Here is a 14,758-nt window from a genome sequence, read left to right as displayed (position 1 = left end):
AGGGAGGCTAATAGGGAGTCAATAATAAAAATAAGTAAAGATAAGCAAAGAAATGTCCCAGATAAGCTCATCACTAAGTACAAATGACCTGAATTTTTAAGTACTCAAAAAACTAGTAGATCTGATTGCTGATTTATCTACCAGTCATTGAAAGGTTAAGGGAGAGAGGTAGCTGGGATAGGAAAAGGGCAAATAGTTTGTTTTTCCCAAAATAAAAATAGGATAAAATTGATAGATCAAGTGAACACAATTGTGATTTTCTGGCAAAATTATAGAACATAACAAAGGAAGAATTATTGAAATTACTGAAACTTCTAAAATACACACACATACACCAAGTCAGTGGTCATTAAAAGCCAGCACAGGTTTTTCAAGAACAAGCCATACAATTTCCTTTTTTAATCAAGCAAATTAGATATAGCCCAGAGGAATGCTATAGATACATTTCACCTAGATTTTTTAGTGTATATTTGAGAATATTCTCATGTTATTCTTAAAGAAAATATGAAGAGGTATGAACTAGTCTCCCAGGTTTATAAACTAGGTATTATCCTTTATTTCTCCAATCTCTCCCCACTTATCTAGTCAATTGTCAAATCTTGCTATTTCCAAGTTGGTGACATTTCTTAAGTCTCTCTATTCATATAACTCCAATCTTAATTCAGGTTCTCATTCTTTCTCATCTACATTATTACAGTAGCCTCCTTATTGATCTACTTGATTTAAGTTTCTCCTCAATCCAGATCACTTTTTACCAAAATGATTTTCTTTTGCTTTGATTATAGACTTCTCAACAATTATAGTGGTTCCCTATTCCCTCTAATATCAAATAAATGTTTAAATTTTAAAATCTTTTATATCCTGCTTTCTTGTCTTAATGGACATTATTCTTCCCCCTAAACTCTGGAATGTAGTCAAACCAGCCTTTGCTTCTGACAAAATAATTTCCCATCTCCCATTTCTATGGTCCTGAGATAGGAGGTAGTTTAGTGGAGAGAATGCCTGGAGTCAGGAAGATCTGAGTTCCAACATAGCCTTAGACACTTACTAGTTTTATGAATCTGGGAAAATTATTTAACTTTTGTTTATCTTAGTTTCCAAAGGCACCTACTTTGCATTGTTGTGAGGATCAAATGAGATATTTGTAAAGCATTTAGCACATTGCCCTGTGCAGAGAAGTGCTATATAAATGCTTATTCTCTTCCCTCACCCTACTCAATAGATGGCCTGTAGGGATCCTTTATTGACTCATTTCAATTTGAATTTGACATGACTTTCCTAGGAATTCATCTGAAAACTATTTAAAGGGTTTAGTGGATTTTAAGGGCAACATGAGTCAATTCAGAAGGCAGTGTGAAAGAACCTGAAATTGTAGTTGCAGGACTAGAGTTCACTTCTGTCTTTTCTCTTTGTTGTCTGTGTGACTTTGGAAAAGTCATTTAGCCTCTCTGAACCCCACATTTTTCTTCTGTAAAATGCATGGCTTGGATTAAATAATATCTAACAGGCTTTCTGCCTCTAGGTCTCTCACTGTTAAGATTGTTTCCATGACCATAACTAAATGAAACTGTGATCTTAGATTGCATTAAAAGAGTCATAGGAGCTTAAAGCCTTTCTCTTCTTAGCTCTGGCCAGGCCACAACTGGAATATTATAGTTTGATTCAGAATACCATATTTTAGGAAGGACATTGACAAATTGAGTGGTGTCCAGAAAAAATGACCAGGATGGTAAAAGGTCTTGTGAGGAATGATTGAATCAACTTGGAATATTTATCCTGGAAAAGAGGAGGCTTTGGTTTAGGGAATGATAGTTATCTTCAAGATATAGATTTACTGTGCTTTAGATCAGAAGGCAGAAACTCAGAGCAATGGATGAAAATCATAAAAAGGCAAATTGAGACATACCACAAGGAAAAAGCTTTCTAACAGTTAGAGGTATCCATAAATGAAATGGGTTACTTCTGGAGGTGGTGGATACCTGGGGAATAGTGTTTTTGGTATAAATTTGGTATAAATTCATAGTATATTTAAGGTAAAAGACACAGGAGCTTTCTTTCCATGTCTTCTTGAAATCATGTAAATCAAGGATCCCCAATATCAGGATTCAAGCTTATGTGGTTTTCCTACCTGTTCCTAATTTTTTTTTAACTTCTATTTGATTCCCAGAATCTAGATAATCTCTAACTTACCATCTCTAGTTTATTCTCTATCCCAAAAGGAAAAAAATAAAGTGGTAATTAAACTCTTAAAAAATTAGCTTCCAACTGAATGGATGTCCATAAGTTGGAGAATGGCTGAATAAATTGTGGTATATGAATATTATGGAATATTACTGTTCTGTAAGAAATGACCAACAGGATAATTTCAGAAAGGCCTGGAGAGACTTACACAAACTGATGCTGAGTGAAATGAGCAGGACCAGGAGATCATTATATACTTCAACAACAATACTATATGATGACCAGTTCTGATGGACCAGGCCATCCTCAGCAACGAGATCAACCAAATCATTTCTAATGGAGCAGTAATGAACTGAACTAGCTATGCCCAGAAAAAGAACTCTGGGAGATGACTAAAAACCATTTCATTGAATTCCCAATCCCTATATTTATGCCCACCTGCATTTTTGATTTCCTTCACAAGCTAATTGTACAATATTTCAGAGTCTGATTCTTTTTGTACAGCAAAATAAGGTTTTGGTCATGTATACTTATTGTGTATCTAAGTTATATTTTAATATATTTAACATCTAATGGTCATCCTGCCATCTAGGGGAGGGGGTGGGTAAGAGGTGAAAAATTGGAACAAGAGGTTTGGCAATTGTTAATGCTGTAAAGTTACCCATGTATATATCCTGTAAATAAAAGGCTATTAAATAAAAAAAAAAAATTAGCTTCTAAACAGTGAAGGTTTTGGAACTGCATGTTATTTATTCCTATGTATACTGATATGATACAGCATGTCATAATAGAATAGAATATAACATAATACAATATGTTTTAACATATATACAATATGCATGTGTTTTGTTGTGATATTTCCAAATATATTTATATGTGTGCTCTATGTAAATTTAAATTTACTTGTATGTAGATAAATAAATTTACATATTTCACAATGAAAAATGCCACAACTTTTATAATGTATCCATAAAGCATATATAGTAGGTCCAATATTAACTATGTGTCAATGCTTGTAAAGTTTTTCTGGTACAGATGTTGGCAGCCTTGCAAAGGAATGGCTTTTATGTGATTGATGATGGCTTCCTGGAAGATGCTTAGAATCCATGGGTTCTCAACATTGGGTTATGGCCCCAAATTTGTCAAGAACATTTGGAAGCATTGCATTGTGAAGGATAAACTCTTAGATACAAATAGAATGAAATGAGTCCAGGGAGATGAGGGTTGGGCAACTGGGTCTCCACTCAGAAGAGGGGCAAGTGAAGGAAAAGTCATTTCTAGACCCAGATGATCCTCTTGTCTGAGCAGCAGGTACAACAATAGCAGTAGCCATACACTGGGAAGAATATCCTGAATATTGCAAACTTATAGCCAGCTACAAAGATGTCACCAGGGACATTTTTTATTTCCTGCCAAAGAGACTTAGGATAGATAGTAGTTTGGGACATACTCTTTCCATAGCCTCAGAGCTGAAGGCTGTCTTTATACTGTAATAATCACTGCAATGTGTGAAGTCTATTTTCTAAGCAGATATAGAAATGGCGTGGTGAAGCCAGTAAAGGGTTGACCTGAGAATACAGATGTACTTTGTTCAAGTTCTGTCTGTCAGATATACTCATTGGGTTTCCAATAGCTTGAAAAGTTTGGGGACTCATAATTTTCATCCTGGAAGAGGAGACTCTTGGAATTATTGAAGTCATATGTGTATGCATGGATATTTGTGTGTATGTGGTCTTTATTTTTCATGATCAAATCTCTTAATGTATTTATTATTATTATTATTATTATTATTTTAATTTCTTAAACATTAACACTTGCAAAATATAATTACTTTGCTGTACAAGAAAAATCCAGTCAAACCAGAAAAAATGAGAAAGAAAATAAAATGAAAACAAACAACAACAAAAAGAGTGAGAATGTTATGTTATGAACTCAGTCCCCACAGTCCTCTTTCTGGGTATAGTTGGCTCTCTTCATCACAAACTCCTTGGAACTGATATGAATCATCTCATTATTGAAGAGAGTCTCGTAATATAATTTTGAGACACTTGTTACCATCTAGTGTATCGGAAGCAATTAATAAAAACTATTGAGTGAATCAATGTGTGACCATGGGTGAGCAACAGTTGTCCAGGTAACTTTCTAAATATAAAATTATAGACTATTATATGGTCCATATCAGCAGAAAACTTTCCCCACTGGGAGTTCTCCATTCCAATAAAGTTATAAATCTGTACTTGGCAGCCCCATTCCTAATCCCTATTCAATGATAGTTTTCATATAATGTTTAGTCTTATTGGTCTAGAAAAGATAAGGAGTTACTCTAGGTACATACAACTGGAAGACACTATGATATGGGTCATTGTATAATCTCACCTTTTACTTTATCCCATAGGCCGCCGAGGATGTTGCTCCTGAATCTTCTCAGTTGCCATATACACCTCTACCTCCTGGTTCCCGATCACTGACCAGTCACAAAGGTAGGAACTTTAGCTTTTGATTGCTTTGCACAGCCTGAAGGGCAGGGCCATAAACTTTGCTGCGTGCTTCTCCATGCTCATTACTGCTTCTTTGGCACTTCAGAGTGAACACTGTACTTTGCAAGCAGTTGATGAGAAAACCATACCTGTCAAGTCTACAGATTTCAACTCATATTAAACAGGATTTAGTGGCAGCCTATGGGGAAAGCAAATAAATCCATGGCATAATATCATTTCATGATTTTTTTTCTTTAAATAAAGAGATTATAGTACTTAAGTTTTGCTAAGTAGATCATTATACCCAGCATTATTGAGGGAGATTGGGAAACCTGTTAATATTTGTTAAGATAAGTGTTGTTTAAGAGATGCAACAATTGAAATCTATAATTTCAAAAGACTCCTCCACAATGAAAAGGAATTTTGTTCTGCCTTTTGGCATTTAAGATTGGATTCTTTGTGTGTTTGTGTGTCTCTCTTAACACTTGTTCTGACTTTTAAAATGGCACCTGTCTACTGAAGCTTCAAATTCTGGCTGCTGACTTCTGGAGGTCCTTTTCTGTAAGGGGGTGGGAGTCAGTCCAAAGTCAAAGTTGAGCTTGCTTGACTAAACTGACTTCATGGTGTGAGAAATTCTGCATGCAGATCCGGGGGAAAAATTGGGAGGGTGTGCCATATGTGGGGGTGATGTGTTTATCCCATTTTTCCGTGTGATGGTAACCGCTCCACAGAGTCTGTTAAGTGAAAATAAGCTTTCAAAGGCTTAGTCCAGATTTAAATTGAGGATGCAGCACGCCCTAAACAGCATTTCCTAAAACAGGAAACATCTCCAGTGATCTCCAGGGACCCTAGGAAGCCAGGTCTTAGGTTTTTCCCACTCCGTCATCCCAGCTGCATTTTCATCTGGGGGGATACACTGGCAGGGGGTGAGAAGAGACTGTGCAGGCTAGCAGAGAGGAGGGAGACTGGTCCTCAAAGAGACCCTATTGGTGTTATCCAACTGACATGTTTATATTCTTAAGGAAGTAATTGAGGAAGCTTTCCAGAAATCCAGGTGTCTGGGAATGGGCCTAGGCTGAACCTGCTGGACAGTTTCACTTCAAGTGGGAGGGAGAGGGAGTGAGAGGGAAGAGATTATACCTTCAGGGAAGGTGAAATCTTGATTTACATCATAGATGTGTTCCTGAAAAACTGTCTAAATGGAAGTTGTACAAGAAGGAGACTAACTGCATTGTGAACTGTTTAAAGCAAACCGAGGTGCATTCTTTTGTAAAGGAAATAATTCTTAATTTTATTGCCTGGTGAAATAATCCTTAATTTTATTGCTTGGTGAAATAATCCTTAATTTTAGTGCTTGATTCCTAGGATCAAAGAGTGAAAGCTAGAAGTGATGTAGGATACCATTGCATCCTGCCTCCTCATTTGATTCTCAGGGAAACTGAGGCCAGGGAAGTGAAGGGGTTTGTACAATGTCACAAAGATAGAAAGTATTGAAGGCAGGATTTGAACACAAACTTCTAATTCTAGAAGTAATTTTTTTTTCTTCTCTCTTTTTTAAAATTTAAGATTTTTATTTTTCAAAAAATATGCATGGATAGTTCTTTGACTTTAACCCTTATAAAACCTTGTGTTGCAATTTCCCTCCCCCTTAACTCATCCCCTCTCCTAGATAGCAAGTAGTCCAATACAGGAAATATATGTTAAATTCAATATATGCATATGCATATTTATACAATTATCTTTCTGCACAAGAAAAATCAAATCAAACTGGAAAAAATGAGAATTTTTTTTTCTTCTTGATGCTATTTTCTTGTGAACTTGCACTTTCCTATGATGAGCTACATGATATTTCTATATAACTAGGATTGGTACATTAAAAGAGTGAAAGTGGAGAGATTTGATGCAAAATACTAGCTATATCGATCTGTCACAGTGCCAGTGATATTCCTGCTTTTTGGGTTACTTTTTTTGGGGGATGTTAAGGATGAACCTGGTTAAAATGTAAATATCACTTAGTTCCTGCTTTGTACAAGACATTGAGCCAGATACTGGGATACAAAGATGGCAAAAACGAGATTTCTCCTGTTCTCAAGGAGTTTCCATTTCACTGAGCTAAAGGGATAGACAAGCATGTAAAATTATAAAGATGGGTTTAATACAAGGTCATTTAAAGAAGAAGAAAATGGGGGCAAATGCGTATTTCACAAAGAAGGAGGTACCTGAGCTGAACTTTGATGGAAAAATAGGTTTCTCAAAATATGAAGATGAGGAGGGATCACAATCCAAGCCAATGAATTGGCAAGACAGATAGTCAAGTTGGAGGAACCACTAATAATTTAGTACAGCACAATATAAAGGAATAATATAACATAAGACTAGAAATATGTATAAGAGTCAGACTATGGAGGCCCTCTGACTTATAATCTATTCTAGAGTCATCAATAGAAAAAATGAGAATGTTTTGAGTAAGGAAGAGGTATATTCAGATCTATGACTTAGAAAGATTATTTTGACTCTCAGTGGTTAAACCACAGAGAATGAGACAGGATAACTCCTGTAGGAAGAACCATGAAAATGTTGTTCCAATAGTCTGAGTAAAAATGATATCTGTCTGTTGATGCTAATAGATGAAATAGCCAGGAAATGCATTCTGGGGGAGGGGAGTTATAGTTGATTTGAGTTTTGAAGGGAACTGGGGAATGCCATTAAAACATTTTTTTTAAAATTCATAGAAGCAAACAGAACAAAGTTCAAAAGGAAAGAGGAGCAGGCCATGTTTGTAAATATCATACTGAATTTTTTATTTCTTGAAAGGAAAATAAATATGTATATAAATAGCTTTATATAAAACTTTATAGTATAAGCCTTATTAATCTGCTCTATTTGTGACAATGCTTTGTGATAATATTTGGGATTTGTTAAGTTCAGAATAAAAAAAAAAATAATTTAAAAGAAGGCAATGGTGACCCTGAGGAGAACAGTTTCAATCAATCAAGTGGTGGGAATGAAAGCCAAATTGTAAGAGTTTGGAAAGTGAGTGGGAAGTGAGAATTTGGTGGGTCATGCATGTATAAAGCTTTCTCTCGGAATTTGGATTTGAGAGGAAAGAGAAAGATAAGAAGATAACTTGAGGGGATGATAAGATCAAATAACAGATTTTTTTTTTCTTCTTGTTTTTTGAAGGGGGAAATTTGGGTATATTTGTAGAGTGGGAGCCATGTGCATCGAGACAAGAATTAAACCGTAGGAAATGATTAGATCATCAAGAGTGTGAGGGTAAAGAGAAAATAGGAATCATTGAATAAGAGTTATAAGAGATATCTGAGGCCACTTAAAGTCCTTGAACAGACTCTTGCAGTTCCACTTCAAGGTGGGAGATGGATCATGAACCAGCAAATGAGCCTGAAAAAGATTTTTAAATAGGAGAACCAGCTAAGAAGGGAAGAAATATCTAGAATACAGTATAGTCAGTTTATTAAAAGCTTAAGAGAGAATGGAAGATGAAGATTGAAAAACAAAAGATCAAATTGAGCAGTTATTGGTAACCTTGAAAGGTATAAGGATAGAAAGTGGGCCTATGATTTCATTGGTAGAGAAAATCCTTAAGTAAGAATCCTTTTTACCAAAGCTGATCAGCACCTCTTCTGAAACACAGAGTTGTAACTTTTGAGAAAACATTTTCAGTTGAGCAATGGGATAGGAAACCAGATTTTGAGGGGTTAAGAAGTGAGCAGTTGGTGGTATGATTTCTAAGATTTTGAAAATGAATAAGAGGAAAAGATAAAACATAAACCATAGAGATCTAGATACCTCAATAGGTATGTAGATGGGACAAACTAAAAGTGAAGACAAAATAGGGAACGAACAAATAGAGCAAAGGAGAGCAGATGGAATTCAGTTGGCTATGACATAAAGGAAGAATATGTCTGTAGTGCATATATATTTTGTATAGTGCAATTTAAGACTGTACTACTACTAATTATTTTTTTATCCTATGAATATTACTGTACTATTACTAATTATTTTTTATCCTGTGAATATAAAGGAGTTGTTCAGTTCAGGAAGGGGTCATGGCACAAGCATATTTTAATGAGAAATTGGGGAAGGTTCTTTGAAGGCCTTACAGGCAGCTTTGTAGAGCCTGATTTTGTATCAAGAGAGAACCATAAATAGAAAGGAGAAAAAAAGGTACAAAAAGAAAATCAAGACAATGCTCTAATGGAGCTCAATAACTTCTCAGTTTTGTTTAAGGCAAGCTCAATTAGATAAATTGGCTTCCAGTAAAAAGCTAGCAATTTAAAATTAAAAAAAAAAAACTTGCATTATGAAATAAATGATAGTTCTTCTATAGTTTTATAGAGATCGATTATTTCAAACAATGCTTTTCACTCCTACTTCAAGGGGAAACTGAGAACAAGTTAAGTGACTTGTGGAAGGTCACACTTCCAGAGCTGTAGAACTTCACCCTGCCAACCTATTTTTTCAGGCTTACAAAAGCTGAGCCCTATAGAAGCTCTGATTCCCATCTTCATACCAGGGAGCAGGGGCCATAGTAGGTATGCACTGATTTATTGTTAAAGGGAAAACATTCCAAGGTAAAGAGTTAGCTTTTTCAATCAGAGAGGGAGAAGTGACATATTCTGGTGCAGAAATATTTCATTTCTCTAGTTTTTATATGTATAAATAGCTTTTGGGGTATTTAGTGTCAGCCTTCTATCTCCTTCAGGTTTATGCCAGATTTCCATCTTGTTTTGAATCCATTATGGGGATTCCTTCTACCCTTCTTCATTTTCTTCATATTCCAATTCTAATTGTTTCCTCACATTGGTATCCTTCCCATCTCTGACTTTCCTTGCTCCAACATAGCACGTTGGTCTTTGACTGTGGTACCAATTGTCAGTTTCTTATTCCAAACCTAGGGCCATGATAGTATGGTTGGCCATGATAGTATGGTTGGCCACTAACCTTTGATGTGGGTGGGATATTCTATATGCTGGCAAACTGGGTGACAAACAAGCTTTCTGGGATCCCATTAGCATAAATCACAGGAATTTGGGGAAAGTTTTTGGTCCTCAGGCTGGAACCACTTAATGCCAACTCTTTTTGACACTTAAATTAATAGAACTATTTCAGATTGCTTAGTGTATGAATCATGCAGCCTCTGAAGTGTCAGATATTGATGCCAGTGTAGAGGCTTCTTATAAAAGTTTATCTGCTAACAAAATAGACCTTTTACAGGGAGAGTGCATCGTGAAAGAGCAAATGCCAATTAACAGAAGTAGGGTAAGTGTTATCAATCATACTAATAATATCAACATTTTATCAAGTGATGCTCTCTTGTAGCATTTCATACTTTGCATGCAAAATTTTGCCTTGAGACAATATTTACAAATGGATTGATTAATCCTGTTCCCAATGTTTTTCAATATGTTAAAAAAAATCCACCCAACAGACTGCATAGAAGTTGCTTTTTAATGTTTCATGCGACCACTACTCTCTCCCTGTGTATTGCTTCTCTGAAATGTGTCCAAACATATATGTACTTTGTCTTTCTGAGATATACAGGTAAGATTCTTTGGTTTGAAGAGGACTGGCAAAAGAATTGGGAAACCAGGATTCTAGCACTGTGATTAATTCTATTAAGTCACTTAAAATGTTTGTGACTCAGTTTCCTGTCTTTAGGAATATGAAAATAAACAACTCTGCTTTATAGGAATCTTACTGTTCAACCATTTAATTTTTCAGGTGAAATATAACATATTTTCCCCCTTTTCTTACATAGTTCATCGAACCCTGATAGGTTCAGACCAGAGATGATAACATATTTAAAATACTAGAGAGATCAAAGTCCCCCAATCTCAAAGAAATGGGTTCAGGTCCTACCTCTTGACACATATTATCTCTGAACCTTAGGCAAGTTACTTATCCCCTAGCCATAGAAGTTCCATTGTCTCTAGAGTCTCTTAAGACTCTAAGGGACCAAGATATTGGACTTTCATTTGTACAGAAAGTTTCCTGATTTTTGAATTCCAGGGGAGATCACAGGTTCAGTCTCTATCCTAAATGTTGGTACTCCCTCCATCACTATGATCACAACCCATCTGTGTCTTCTCATCAAGTGTGAGTCTTATCCTCATATGTTCCAGAGTAACCTCCTCTGTGAAATCCACCTAGTGTGCTAGATGCCTTCCCATGGTTATTCAGAGACTTTTTGGGAAAGTAGTGCAAATGTCATGTTGTTCATCCATTGGCAGTCACTGTAGCAAAGAGATTGGTTAGGATACTTTCCAGACTAAAAATGCTCTCCTTGGTTAGAGGCACACATAAGTTCTTGGTATAATACTATGACCTGCTTACATTCACCATGAGTCCTTCAGGTATCCTTTGGGTCATCTATGTGAGGATTCTACAATCCTTGTGTTTGATAATTAGTAGCCATATGGGGAATGTTTTTGTGAAACATACAGGAGGGGGTTTTGATGGCAGTGAGAACTTTAAAGTTCTGTTCCATTTCCCTAATGTGATGCAAAGAGATTACTACCTGTATGAATTTAGTCCCATCAGGGTCAGGATTTATGTACTGATGAATTCAGTCACTAGTTTGTCCATCTAGCCTAATATAAGAATCCAGGAGCTATGCAAAATTCATCACTATCCAGCATGAAAGAACAAGCCAGGCTCTTTTGAGTGGATATGGATCACATTGAGAAGTCCTGAATAGCATCCCTCCTCTATATGGTTTTGTACATGGAAACCTGCATGTATATCTTTATGTTTTCATCAAGCATAGCATTGACACACATACCCAAGAAAGTCAACAACAGAAAGATTCCATATGCACCCAAATATTAGTAAGAAAACCTTTTGTAATGGTAAGGACTGGAAGCAACAGAGGTACCCATAGTTGGGGAATGGCTAAATAAATTGTGGTACATAAATATAATAGAAGATTATTGTGCCATAAGGAACAATGATTATGAAAAATTCAGAGAATAATGGGAAGATTTATGTGAACTTGTTTAGCAGTATAATAAATTTAATTAAGAAAAAATATTGTCAATGACTAAAACAATATGAAAAACAAAAAATAAAGATTGAAACTGAACACTGTGTTGTTATGATGGCCACGCTTGTTTCTGGGAAAAAAGATGAGAGGATGAATCTTTGTTTCTTTCCTTACAGAGGTCAGCGACTATGTGTAAAATATTTTAGATGACATCCATCAGACTGGTTGATCTGTTGCCGAACTATTCCCCCCACCTTTTCATCCTAGAGTTAGTTTTTTCAATCAGAGAAGGAGAAGTGACACATTCTGGAATTAATATAACATACAATCAAAAAGCATCAATAAAAATAATCAATAAAAGTAATATAAAATTAAAAATAACAGAATTCTCTTGTTGCATGGATAAACCATTCTCATAAAAGTTTTATAAAGATGAAAAAAGCAGGCATATAGATTGGTGGTTGTTGATACCCTCTTGATTATTTTGTTCAAGGGTTAAAAATACAGTCCATGATCTTTTCCATTCTTTTGGAATCTCTCCCATTTTGAGACATCTTGAAAATCAATTCCTGAGTGCTTTTAAAATTGTGTTGCCTCCAGCACAGATTACTTCTGTATCTGTTTGGTCAGGTCCAGCCAGTTTTCCTGACTTCATCTTCTTAGGTGTCAGTGCCACTTTCTTACATAGTTCATCGAACCCTGATAAGTTCAGACCAGAGATGATAGTGGAGCCATTGTTGATGATGAGAAGGGTTTACCATGTAAAATTGGGCACATCCTTTCTATCTCCCATTCCACGTCCCATTCTTTTAAATACTAGGACAAATGACTCTTGCCCATGATTTTGCTCTCATAGCTATGATTATCATTGCCCATAGATCATGAGCAAGAGAATACTTTTATCTGAAACATAACTATTTGTCACGTGAAGTCTACAAATTGCTGAAAAACATCCAAGATTAGTTCAGAGTTGTGGAGGAAATAATGTTATATATACCTAATTGAATTTCCTGCATGGACTTGGGGAATAATAAAGAGAATGTGTATATTCAAGTTGGAATTTCATCTCAGCCCTGGAATCATATTCCCACTAATACTTCCTGCAAAAAAAAACAAAAAAAAAAAAAACAATAAAACTTCAGCAGGTTGAAGCCAGCTATGTAATCTTTGTTTAGGCATACATACTTAAACTTCACCTTTCAATGTTGTATCTATCGTCAGAAAAGTTGTATTTTCTAAATAAAGCTTGAATAATGGGAAAATGGTAATTATTGTAAATTTTGGGACTCTCTTGTTCAAGGCAAACCTAGAGAGCTGGGGTGGCTTCCTGGTTTTTTTCTCTGTAAAGTACATTTCCCCCCTTCTGCCATCTTTGAACCAATTGAAAATTACAAGGAAGAGACCTGAAATGCCAGCATAACTGCACCCCATGCCTCTATTTGCTTCTAAAACCTGAACAAGACTGTTACATCAAAGAGGGAAAATAATGTTCTGTTTGTTTGCCCTTAAGCCCATGCATGAAAGTTACCAAGAAGCTAATGGTTGGTTGGCTGCTTTGTAGGATTTTGTTCTTTATTCTCAAAGAAGACTAAAATGACATCACTATTATTGGAGTGGAGCTACAGTGTGTCCAACTATGGCTGATCAGTCCAATATGAGTTCTGAGTGATCAGTCCAATATGAGTTTTGAATGCTCTACCGCAGATCAAACACAAATAGTTCATATGAACATTTGAGGTAGATTCTTCAAATAAAGGCTAAACATGTAAACAAAGTTCTAATAATTAGAGATATCCTTGTGTGCAGTGGGCTGCTTCAGGAGATCTTTAATCAAAGACCTTATAATCATTTGTTAGCCTAGGAATATTTGTTTAGGTATGAGTTAGACAAGATGTTTTCTAAGTCCCTTCCAAATAGAAAAAAAGTCATATTTGTTGTCCATTCTCTATGGAAAATTTGATCACATAGACAAAATATATATATGTGTGTGTATGTGTGTGTGTGAGTGTGTAGGAATGGGAAAAAATCCCCAACTCTATTGACCAGCTTTAGCTAGGCTAAAAAAGAGGGCTAGTATGCTTTATAATATGATTTATAGAAAGTGTAGCTTTTAAAATATTCCCCCCTTTTCCACTTGTCTGAGTATGGCATTTCTTTGATAGTTGGTTTCTCTTCTAATCCATTCCAAATGTCTCCAGCTCTTCCTGGGGAGAAGGGACCTCCCAATGAACTCAACCTGTCACCTAGTTTACTGAGTGCTTTATGCAAATCTCAGATAGGAATATGATGAGCATCTTTGTGAAGAAGTTATCTAAAATAGGTATCCCAGAGTGACAGAGTGTGACTAAACCCTCCATCCCGTGGCTGCAGTACAAGCCTCTTTATCACCTCGCTTTTTTCTCTTTTTATTAAAGTATCTCCACTTGGAGGTCCCATAAGCATCTCAAACTCAATCTGTCAACAGGAGTAATCTTCTCTCCAATCTTCCTCTAAGCTTTTCTACTTCTGTTGAATTCATACACATATACATACTTATTTGACTTATTTTTGTACATGTTTCTTCCCATGAGTTTCTTGAGGGCAGGTGTTACTATATGTGTATCAGCATTCTGTTACTAATTATCACTCATAGAAGTAGTATGTGACAGGATGGGCTTGGAATGAATCCAGGGGGGTATACAAATAATCAGGGGATAGAGACCTGGGTCCAATTCTTTTTACAATAGACAGTTGAGAGATTTGCATCTGACATTACTAATTTATCTCCTTTACTCATTATAATCCAATGATCCCCTCCTTTGGCCCCTCTCACAGATGTTTAAGCTGCCATCCTTTCACCTTTTGCCCTGGTGTGAGCTGTCAGAGGAGTATAAGCTAACCTTCACCTGGGCACCTGTACTAATACCCACTCTGCAGACCCCTACCCTAAATTCCAAGATTACCTCCTGGCTCTTCCAGTTGTCCATTGGCTGGTTTTGCTCTTTTGATCATCAGCCAGGGAGTAAGACCCCATTTCACCCTTTTTCTTTTTGGGAGGGGGCCAAAAATGTCTCACAGGGTGAGATGGCATGGATGTATTTCAATCTGTATCACA

At 36.1% G+C, this 14,758-nt stretch overlaps 1 protein-coding gene across 1 annotated transcript in view; it reads left to right on the top strand.

Annotated features, from left to right (window-relative positions):
* The window catches only part of LRMDA (leucine rich melanocyte differentiation associated), a 1,282,853-nt gene that overhangs the window by 1,051,291 nt on the left and 216,804 nt on the right, over window positions 1-14,758 (top strand). Inside the window, exon 6 of the mRNA XM_031949467.1 lies at window positions 4,577-4,661. Coding sequence (XP_031805327.1) covers window positions 4,577-4,661 — 85 coding nt within the window. The remainder of the gene's footprint in view (window positions 1-4,576; window positions 4,662-14,758) is intronic.

This window comes from Sarcophilus harrisii, chromosome 2, assembly GCF_902635505.1.
Source record: "Sarcophilus harrisii chromosome 2, mSarHar1.11, whole genome shotgun sequence".
In the NCBI taxonomy this organism is placed as follows: Eukaryota; Metazoa; Chordata; class Mammalia; order Dasyuromorphia; family Dasyuridae; genus Sarcophilus; species Sarcophilus harrisii.
The sequence above is the reverse complement of the archived record's forward strand: the minus strand, read 5'-3'. Positions and strand labels throughout refer to the sequence as shown.